The sequence below is a fragment of the Galeopterus variegatus genome, unplaced genomic scaffold (assembly GCF_000696425.1).
Source record: "Galeopterus variegatus unplaced genomic scaffold, G_variegatus-3.0.2 Scaffold3997, whole genome shotgun sequence".
NCBI lineage: Eukaryota > Metazoa > Chordata > Mammalia > Dermoptera > Cynocephalidae > Galeopterus > Galeopterus variegatus.
The window spans coordinates 71,884-82,710 of record NW_007730108.1 but is presented as its reverse complement, the minus strand read 5'-3'; the positions used below and the strand labels follow the sequence as shown (position 1 = coordinate 82,710).

Sequence of the window (10,827 nt, the reverse complement as noted above, 5' to 3'; positions counted from 1 at the left end):
CATAGGTGCTATGTGACTGTAAGCAAGGACCCTTTCCTCCTCAGTGATGGGATGACAACTCCTCAGGCGAGGATGACCTGAGATGACATGTGGAGGTGGTGCCAGCTGGTCTTGGACCTGCTGTGAACTTGGGGACCTGGGCCCAGTGGTTGTCTTCATGCCAACACCTGCAAAATGCTACAGTTCTCACTCTGGGCCAGGCCTTCATGCACAAGGCGACAGTAGCATGTTCACTTGTCTTTAATATGGAGGGCACTCCTGGGGCTCCCACAAAGCACTGTAACAAACAACCACGTACTTTATTCCAGCTATGCTCCCTGTCACCTGCCCCCAAGGCCTCTGTCCACATCAGCTTCCTTGAGAATGTCCTGGTCCCCCTTGGGCTTGGTCTGGAACTTCTGCCAGGGGTGGGGGGTTTCCTCTGCTGGCATCACTTTCAGCCACTGCTTATAATAAGCTCGGAAACCATCGATCTTCTCCAAGTAGGTGTTTTTCACTTTGTACTGTAATTGGAAAAGCACAGGGTTCAGGTGTTCAGAGGAGCCCTCTGATGATCAGAATCATTGCATGTTACCTACAGCTAATCCCAAACCATGGCAGTTGGCTCAGGCCTCAGGGAACCTTATCCCTGCTATTCTCCCAGGTGGCTACAGGAGACAGGGCAGAAAAGGTGTTAATGTTCAATATGAGTAGCTTATTGTAGAGAAACAGATTCCAGGTAAAGTTGCTGTGCCATGGGGCAAGCCCAGATTCCCACATGCCTTATAGTCACCTTTCTTCCTAAATATGCACTGCTGTGCTCCTCTACCCATGGATGTCACCCCAGCCCCCCAAGCTAGAATTGCTGGGTCCCATCAACTCTGCCTCCAGTCTGCTGCGTGCCTCCCCATAGGCACAGCCACTGCCTCCCTTCTGAACCATCATCCTGGCACTCCTGCAATGGTCTCCAGGGACAGGGGGAAAGAAAAGGAGAAACAAGGAACACCAGGCAGATACCAAAAGAAAGCTATAAGGGGAATATTTAGAAAAAACAGGGGGCCGGCCCAGTGGCGCACTGGAGAATGCGCCGCTTGGGAGCGCGGCGGCGCTCCCCCGCTGAGGGTTCGGATCCCATGTGGAGACCAGTTCCCGCTCACTGGCTGAGCGCGGTGCAGGCGCAACACTGAGGGTTGCGATGCCGTTGCCAGTCCCCGGTACGGGCGCGACACTGAGGGTTGCAATCCCGTTACCGGTCAGTAAAAAAGACAAAAAGGAAAAAAAAAAAAGAAAAAACAGGCAAAAGTATTATCAGAGGTAAAGACTGTTGTCACGTGATGATAAAAGGTTTGACTGAAAAGATTAAACAATTCTAAGCTTGAATGTACCTAATATAGCCTGAAAGAATATAAAGCAAAACTTTTCAGCATACCTAATAGAAATTTAAGCAAGTCCACCATCACAAGGGAGTATGAGTATATAGTTTCAATACAATAAGCTTTAGGCCTTTGGTAGGCTTGTGACTGTTGAACCTAAGAAGACCCCTAGTAGGCCTTACCCCATAGAGTGAAGAGACAGTCCACTAACTAAAAGATACTTGCTTCATGTGACCAAAGACTAGTATCCAAAAGAACTCTGAGGAATCAATGAGGAAAGACTAACAACCAACAGTTCATGCTCTCCACTGCTGTCCCACTCGTTCCTACTAAGCCTTTGGAATGGCATTCAAGTATTGTTCCTGCATAGCCATGCCCGCCCCATGCCCCATGGCTTGTGTCCTTGCAGATTTACTTGTCTCCCTCCCTATCTGGGTCGTGTTCCTCCAGGTCACAGTTGCTCTGGCTGCTGTGGAGATGCTCAGCACAGGGTCTGACTCAATAGACCCAAAACCAAACACCCAGAGCCTGATATCCTCAGAGCAGCAGGAAGAGAATGATCAGCCAGCACAAAACAAATTCCATCACCCTGCCCTACTGCTGCCCATTCACTGAACAAACAGTATGTACTGATACCAAGCAATGTGCAGGCACTGGGGACGCAGGGGAGCAAGGCAGACAGTCTCCACCTCTAGGAGCCTATGGTTCAGTGAAGGCGAGAACTGCGCACGTGAGCGTGTAATTATAAAGTAAAACATGGTATAAAGGAATAGGGCAGTATGTAGTGGGGAGGAGAGACTCAGATGTGTGGGGGTGGCAGCCAGCAAGGCATCTCTGAGAAGCCATTTAAGCGGAGATCTGCAGGAGGAGGAGGAATTAGTCATGAAAAGCAAGGGGAGCCTATTCTAGGCAGAAGGAATACAAACGCCCTGAGGCAGGAAAGGCTGGTGGTGTCTAGCAAATGTCAGAAGGCCAGTGGGACTGACAGTCAACCAGGGGAAGACTGGCCTGAGATAGGAAATGAGCCATGCAGACAGGGATTCGCAGGCTGTGGTATGGGCACTTTATGATTTCCTCTAAGGGAAAGTTTTAAGCAAGGGAACACCAGCCCGAAAGGCCAGAACCAGGGGTGGGTGGGTGGTGGGGTGGTGATGGTTAAGAGGACGGTGAGCATGTTCAAGCCTGGTACACATACCCGGTCAAAGGTGGGTGGGTACTCAGCCGCAAATTCCAGTTGGCGGATGACCACTTCATTCACCGGGACTCTGTTCTGCTTCATGTCCTTCAGGATGTCGATGAGATAGGTGTAGTTGAGCTTCTTGAGGGCTGCGTTGATGAGGCTGCTGTAGATGTGGGTGTTGGGCGTCATATGGGATTTCTGGAACATCAAGGACGTCACACAATCAGCAAGATGATGGCTGCTGTTGGGACTAAACAGCCTGCTGCAGCATGTCCAGCTTGGGGAGTTGCCCAGCCAGTCAGGTCTGCTCTGAAGACCAGCAACCAGGGACAAGAGGGCAGTACAGCCTGTGGCAACAACAGGCTGTACTCTCCTCCAAAAGGAAAGTAAGCAAGTGTGCCCCATTCCGTGGATCCGTCCTACCCGCACCCTGCCCTCAGCCCTGAAGGAAACCTGTGCAGCTCTCAGAGACCAGCTGACTCAAGAAGAAAACGATGCAGGAGATACCATCTCCTCGCTCAATGGGTTTACTGGTGACAACACTGTCACCAGAAGGTGATGGTCAGTCTAGAAAAACAGCCAATATTGGCTGGGTGAGTCCAGTAGCACCAGGAAAAACAGCAAGGAAACAGTGAATGTGGGGGACATGAAAAACCTGATCCCCAGGAAGTGCCCTCTGCTGCGGTCAGATAAAATCCACTTAGCAAAGTCCCAGTGCAGGCCAGGTGGGATGCATATAGAACTCCTCAGGGGCTTGGTTAACTGCCCCCCCCCCCCAGGAATTATGATATACCCCTGCTCCGGTCATACCCTCCATCCCTCTATCCCTTTGGAGTGTTGGGGCCAAGGCCCACCCCACCCCTCAATCTCATCCCACTGCCACCTTCAAGATAGGAACACCCCTTGCTCTCCATCCATTCTTGCAGTAGCTCGCCAGGGTCTACTTTATCCCAGATGGGACCAGTGACCCCCTCTCCCTGCCTCCATGCAGTTTATCCTATCCAGGTGCAGAGGTCTGGGCAGTGGACGGGACCCCACATCCACCCCAACTGTCTGAGCACCCCCAAGTACTCCTCAGCACCACAGGCGTCCTGCCCAGGCCTGGTCCCCTCACCTTCATGTCTGCAAGTAGCTGCAGACCATCCTTTGGCCTGTGGCACCCGATGGCCAGGTTACAGAATGTGTGTAGGTTAGGGACGATTCCTCTCTTTGCCAGGACTGGCAACAGCGCCTGTGAGGACAGACATGGTGTCACTGTAACCTGTAAGCCACTGGCCCCGGTGAGAGCCTTCTCTGGTGAAGTTCTGGGCTGGAAACTGGAGGCCCTAGCCCCAGGTGCACAGCTCTGCTGGAGGCCTCACAGCTCCCTCTGTTGACCGCATCACGCCAGTGGCCTCAGCTTGGCACTCAAGGCCCTAAGTCCTGTCTAGCCTACCTCTTAGGAATTCAACCACTCTGCATGTGCACCCTGACGTCCAACCTGCCTGTCTCCAATATGCCGTCCCTTCTCCATGAATACCTTCCTGTTCCCGTCCTCCACTCACTGTCACATGCTCCTCTGCAGGCCATCCCCATACTCGACCATTCAAGACCAGTGGCCTCAGGAACTTGTGGTCCACAATGTGGGAAGTGCTGGCCTCGGGAGTGAGGAAGGCCAGGGGTGAGGTAGAGGGTCCCCTGCTCAGCCTGGCTGGGTCAGGGAGGGTCCTGGGGATGGGCTCTATCATGTTTAGCTTGTCCACAGGAAGGTGTGCTCTGCACTGAAGGCTTGAAGGCAGAGGCAATCTGTCACCTTTGACCCCCACAACTGCCCAGGGCAGTACTTCTGAAAGGTGTGCTCTGCACTGAAGGCTTGAAGGCAGAGGCAATCTGTCACCTTTGACCCCCACAAGTGCCCAGGGCAGTACTTCTGGCAAAAAAGGCATCTCATAAAAAAACTTGTCATATGAATAAACAAAATCCCATGAGGGACCCAACATCCCCATCTGTGAAATGGAGAAAGCCACGTACCAGCAGTGTCTCCTGGTCTGATCAGTAAAGAAAAAAATGCAGTGAAGCTCTTAGAAGAGCGTCCACAGAGTAAGTGTGCTGTCGAGGGATGGGGTGTAAAAGGTGAGGACACTGGAGCATCACTGGGAGCCATTAGAGGCTGCCTGAGGGCAACCTCTTGGCCCAGCTGAGTGACACCTCAGCCATATGTTCTTGCAGCACCTGCACATCTTGTGTCCCCCATGTCAAGTAATGAAATGTTTGTCATCTGCCTTCCCACCCATCCATGAACTCCACCAGGAGGGGCAGAGAACATGTCCAGCTTCTACCTGCTCGATTCCCAGCACTTCACCCCAGGTCAGGCCCAGAATGGGGCTTCAGGCGCATATGAGGACCCAAGGCAGGAAAAGACGTCAGGTTGTGCAGTCCAAGGAGCAGAAAAGGGAAGAGGAGGAGGGTCCCCAGCTAAGGGCCAAATGCCTGCCTCTGAGCCCCTTACCTTTGCCCCCTCCAGGTCTCCCAGCTTGCTTTTCTTCCTCATCAGTGTGTTGAAGAATGTCACATCAGCCTCCACCTGGTGCGTGTCCAGGAGGGTCAGCAGCAAGGCTTCCGTGGGGCTCCCAGGCTCCACCACCTCAGCCAGCAGCGTGAGGGTTTTGATGTCGGGCTGGAGCCCGTGCTCCGCCATCTTGGCCAGGAAGCCCTCCAGGCCCCCCATCAAGGCCAGCCTGTCGGAGGGGGTGGTTACTGTCCCTAAGGAGACCACAGCTGGGGGGATGGTCTTGAGGGTCAGGAGATTGACCTCCAGCTGCAAGGGAGGTGGCTTCAGGGCCACTGGGATGAGGGCCACTGTGTGGTCAGGCTCTGCCTTGGTTTCTACCTCAGGCTGGGCCTTGCTGGTCAATCTGGCCTCTTGAGGCTCTGGAGGCCCCTCAAGTACTTGAGAAGGTTCCAGAAGCAGCTGCCTCTCTAGGGCTTCCACGTGCAGCCTAGCTGACATGCTGTCACCTGCCTCAGCCTGGGCTCTTCCCCTTGCCCGCCGCCTGCCTCCCGGGGGCTGGAGCAGGGCTGTCTCTTCCCTGGGCCTCAGGAGCAGCTCTGAGGCCACCTCCGGGTCCCCCAGGCCACAGTCACGAGCTGCCCCCAACAGCAAGTTGTAGATGTGCCGGCTTGGCTTGAGCCCCAGACTCAGCATCTGCCTCCACACCTGTTTGGGGAGAGACACACGTCACCTCGGCAGAAGTGGTTGCTTGGGGGCCGGCCCAGTGGCGCACTGGAGAGTGCGCCACTTGGGAGCGCAGCGGCGCTCCCGCCGAGGGTTCGGATCCCATGTGGAGACCGGTTCCCGCTCACTGGCTGAGTGCGGTGCGGGCGCAACACCAACGGTTGCGATCCCGTTGCTGGTCCCCGGTACGGGCACGACACCAAGGGTTGTGATCCCATTACCGGTCAGTAAAAAAGACAAAAAAGGTAAAAAAAAAAAGAAGTGGTTGCTCAGAGTCAGGAGTCAGGCCAGCAAATGCCAAAGGCAAGACAACCATATGCAAAGTATTGGGGTTGTCCTGTGGCTCACTTGGGAGAGTGCAGTGCTGATAACACCAAGGCAACGGGTTTGCCATCTGTAAAATGGGGGGAGCAGCGTGCTCTGCAGCAGCTGCTGGAAAGGCCAAAAGATCGCAAGTGTAAAAACACCCAGAACAGGGCTGGCCCGGTGGCGCACTCGGAAGAGTGCAGCGCTTGGGAGTGCGGCGAGCCATCTGTAAAATGGGGGGAGCAGCGTGCTCTGCAGCAGCTGCTGGAAAGGCCAAAAGATCACAAGTGTAAAAACACCCAGAACAGGGCCGGCCCGGTGGCGCACTCGGAAGAGTGCAGCGCTTGGGAGTGCGGCGACGCTCCTGCCGAGGGTTTGGATCCCATATAGAGACCGGTCCGCTCACTGGTTGAGCATGGTGCGGGCGCGACACCGAGGGTTGCGATCCCGTTGCCGGTCGCGGTGCCAGCGTGACACTGAGGGTTGCGATCCCGTTACCAGTCACAAAAAAAGACAAAAAGGAAAAAACAAAAACAAACCAAAAAAACCACCCAGAACAGGGCAGTAGTAGGTGGTCAAGAAATGCTGATAGGATCATCGTTTTGCACCCCTGATGCAGACACCTGGGGGATGTGGAGCAGAAAGGCAGGGCTGGAGGGACAGACCTGCAGAGCATATCGGAAGCCTGTCTTCTTGTCCTGGATGCAGCCCATGAGCAGGAAACTGAAGGTCTCCTCTGTGACCATGTGTCCTTTGTTAACAATTTCCTGGGGGAGGAAACAAAGCAGTTCTGTTGAGAACCTATGGCAGAGCCCAGGCTGTGCACCTCGAGGAGGTGGGTGCTGGAACGTGGCTCTGGGGCCGGCTCAGAACCAGCTCCCGAGCAGAGCAGAGCAGCCCAACTGCTCCCTGCCCTGGCCTCTCTCTGGGTTCTGCTCCTAGCAAGTGGTCTGAGAAGCACCTCGGCAAAGACCATCCCAGGGGCCACTTAAAGTCCCTCAGATTGAGGCTCTGGAATGGCACAGAACTGGCTCAAGTCCTAGTTCCACCACTGGCCAGCTGTGGGTGCAGGCAAGGCACTCAACTCCCCGGCCTCGGTTTCCGCATCTGTGGAGTGAGGCCCCAGGGAGCACTTGTCTTCTGGGATCTCTGGAACACCCCCATGGCAGCAAGGCTCATGGCACTATCACTGGCGGCTCCTGGGTGTGCAGGGTTGGCCATGGCCTTCTTGAGATGCTCCTCTCACCTCTCAGCACCTCTGGGCTTCTCCTCAAGCCTCTCTTCTGTCCCTCTGGTCAGCATAGGGGCTCCCAGCCCCACTGCTGCCACTCTCCTGCCTCCCTTACCCCAGGGCCACCTCCTCCGTTGTCGGCTCTGGGTAAGGTTTGGTCTGTGCTCTCTCTTCTTGAACAACTACAGCTGTCTCTCAGCTGGTCCTTCTTCCTCTCTAAACACCAACCCACAAGCCAGAGACACCTGCCCAAAATACCAATCTGACATCTCTGGACAAGCCAGGCAAGAGGCCTATTAGCTACACTGTCCCCTTCCAGAAGCTTCTGGTACTGCCTTGCCCACAGCACCCTTTGGAGAGATTTGTCACTCACAGGGAGGTCTCCAAGCTCAAGTCCCCCAAGATCCTACCTCCCCAGCAAGAGCTGGCCAGCTCAAGGCAGCCAGTCTAATGACCAGTCAGCCATCGGGGAGCCACTCAGTAGTGAGCTCTGTCTTCACCACACAGAGCCAGGAAAAGCCCGTCAGGTCCTGTCTCCCAAATGGAACAAGTGGGAACTCGATACGTACAGTGAGGAAAAGCGTCAGTCAGTCACAGGAGGAGCACAAACTGAAAGTCGCCAAGTCATCATCAGGGCAGAATGTAAGAGGAGACAGCGAGATGTGCCTGCCAGGCCCAAGGGACTAGCACAATGACAAGGCAGCTAAGGGCAGTAGGAGCCCTCACACTGTTCTGGTCCTCCTGAGGCCTGGCTGTGGACACCTGGAACCTTCTCTGCTTCCCAGGCATCCTTATGACAAACCTTCATATAAGGTGTATTCTTTCTTGCAACCTGGGACAGTAGTACCAACACCCTGCTCATTGTCCTTCCTGCTCAAACCCTCAAGATCTCCTTCTCTGTGAACTGGGAATAAAAAAAAACACTTCTTACCAGGCGACAGGGGAGTAGAACAGGACACAGGCTGAAGCCCTACCGTGCCTGGAACCCAGGGCCCTTCTGGAATAGGCCCTGCTCAGTGTCCCATACCTGCACTCGCCTGTGTCCCTTGAACCCGACACACTGACCAGCCCGGACTCCACAGCGCCCTGGAGCCAGGGCTTTCACTCCCACTGCTCTTTCTGCACAAGGGGTCCTACCTGTGAGCAGCGACTCATCCCGGACACTCAGGTCAAGTGTGCCTCCTCTGTGAAGCCCTCCCCCTTCAGAGACACAGCACACAGAAGCACACACCTTCTGTCTTTCTGTCACACTGAGACCTCCGAGGGCAGGGTCTTGGACTCATCTGTGAACCCACCGCCCAGCACAGGGATGTCTCATCTTCCCTGAACCTTCTTGAAGGAGCATGAAGGGAGATGGAGGGCCACAGCCTCACCCCTGCCACATGGGGCTGACCGCAAGCAGAGTAGGAAAGAAGGGGCATCCCCACCTTGAACACGTCGAGGCACATCCTGAGGTCTGCGCACCTGGCAGCCATCTTCAGTAGGGCGTGGTATGTTTTCAAGTTGAGCTGGATGTTTTTGGCCTGAAGCTGCTGCCGGAGCTTCAGTGCATTCTGCAGAGCAGAGTCCTTCCAGGGAGATTCGGCACAGACATTGAACAGGGCCGTGTATGTGGCATCTGAGGGCTCCAGGTCCCGCTTTTTCATCTGATGAGATGAGAGAAACATAGAGGTGGCTCTGGGATCAGCTGGATGCGCAGGCGAGCAGCCATCCCAGAGGAAGCCAGCGGGGACTGCAGTAGCATATTCAACAGGCCCAGGGCAGTGCCAAATGACACAGCAGAGCCTGGCTCTCCAACCCCTGACTGATAGAGGGACTCTGAAAACTGAGCCCACACCCCCAGGTGTACCGAACAAGAAACCATCCTCCCATGGGCACTTGTCAGCCCATTCTGGACCTAGGGTGTTTGCCACAGGGTCCACCTGATGTCCCTACATTCAGGCCCAACCAGGTCACCCTGCCTGTCAAGTGGTCACAGGGTGGAAATGCTCTGGGAAAGGAAGCACAGTGCTTACTAAGGGATTGTGGGCATTAGCTCCTTATCGTGAAAATGAGGATGATACCATCACCTTGGGAGGTTGTTGAAAGGGTTGAGTAGGAGAGTGTATGTCAGTGTTCTGGGGGTGGCCCTCAAACCAGCAGCAGCAGCTGGAAGCAATGCACATTCTCAGGGCCACTCAACCTGCCAAGTCACACACCCTAGGGGTGGAGCTAACACTCAAGCCTCCAGGAGACTGAGGCAGAACTTCCTGCTAAAGCCAAGCACTCACTGCTTCCCAGAGAAGGGCCATCTGACCGAGGGCAGGTGACAAGCTGCTGAGGGGAATAAAAAGATGCTAGAGTCAGGCTGTTTTGGGCTCAACTCTCAGCTCCAATGCTCTCAAGTGCGGTAGCCTTGGATATGTCCCTTCATCTCTCTGGGCCTGAGTTTCCTTATCTGAAAATTGACGCTGGTGATCCCTACTTGGAGGATGATGTAGGCTCTGCATGTATTCACACATTGGATAGATGGGTACTAAGAACTCGCTACATGCACAGCACTGGCCCCTGGTGGCCAGCAGAGCAGACACACCTGTCTTCACTGAGCTTACACTCTAGAAGGGAGACACACTGTGAATGAGTAAGTTATCACCAGCAGTAATAAGTGCTATGAAGGGCACCCAGAAAATGGATGGAAAAGGAAGAGTAACTTCACACTGCAGCAATCTGGCAAAAACCACTTTCACCAAATGACCAAGGTTAATGTCACCAGTGATGAATCATGTCGATGTCACGTACCCACTGACATCAGAAGGGCACTTCACCTCTGTGATGTTCTTTCCCCAAACCCATAACCCCAGTCCCATCATGAGGAAGCACCAGCCTAACACACACTGACGGGCAATCAAGATACCTGGCAAGTACACCTCAAAACTGTCAAGGTCATGAAAAACAAGACTCAGAAAGTATTGGACTGCAGGAGCCAGTATGGAAACCTGGACTGGATACAGGAATAGAAAAAGGATATCAATGGAGAAACTGGTGAAATCCAAATAAAGTCTGGAGTTTAGTTAACAGTAATATACAGATGTTGGCATCTTAGTTTTGACAAATGTATCATTGTAATGTAAGGTGTTAACATGGTAAAGTTGGGTGAGGGGTATTTGGGAACTTTCTATACTGTCAATGCAACTTTCCTATAAATCTTAAATTATTCTAAAGTAAGGAGTTTATTTTAAAAAGTACCTCAACCAAGGGCCGGCCCGGTGGCGCACTGCTACAGTGCGCCGCTTGAGAGTGTGGTGGCGCTCCCGCCGAGGGTTCGGATCCCACATACAGACCGGCCGCTCACTGGCTGAGCGAGGTGCAGGTGCAACACCGAGGGTTGCGATCCCGTTGCCGGTCCCCGGTCCGGTATGGGCGCGACACTGAGGGTTGCGATCCATTGCCGGTCACGAAAAAAGACAAAAAAAAAAAAAAAAAGAAAGTCTTATGGATGAAATGATAGAATGTCTGGGATTTGCTTTAAAAATTCATTTTGCAGTGGGAGTGCAGGTTATAGATG

The 10,827-nt window shown here is 53.9% G+C and overlaps 1 protein-coding gene across 1 annotated transcript in view; it reads right to left on the bottom strand.

Annotated features, from left to right (window-relative positions):
- Window positions 1-222: 222 nt before the first annotated feature.
- LOC103602071 (pentatricopeptide repeat-containing protein 1, mitochondrial-like) overlaps window positions 223-10,827 on the bottom strand; it is a 38,260-nt gene continuing 27,655 nt past the window's right edge. Inside the window, exons 4-9 of the mRNA XM_008586487.1 lie at window positions 8,711-8,929; window positions 6,718-6,819; window positions 5,021-5,728; window positions 3,647-3,763; window positions 2,548-2,730; window positions 223-503 (exon numbers count right to left, since the gene is read on the bottom strand). Coding sequence (XP_008584709.1) covers window positions 321-503; window positions 2,548-2,730; window positions 3,647-3,763; window positions 5,021-5,728; window positions 6,718-6,819; window positions 8,711-8,929 — 1,512 coding nt within the window. The 3' untranslated portion in view covers window positions 223-320. The remainder of the gene's footprint in view (window positions 504-2,547; window positions 2,731-3,646; window positions 3,764-5,020; window positions 5,729-6,717; window positions 6,820-8,710; window positions 8,930-10,827) is intronic.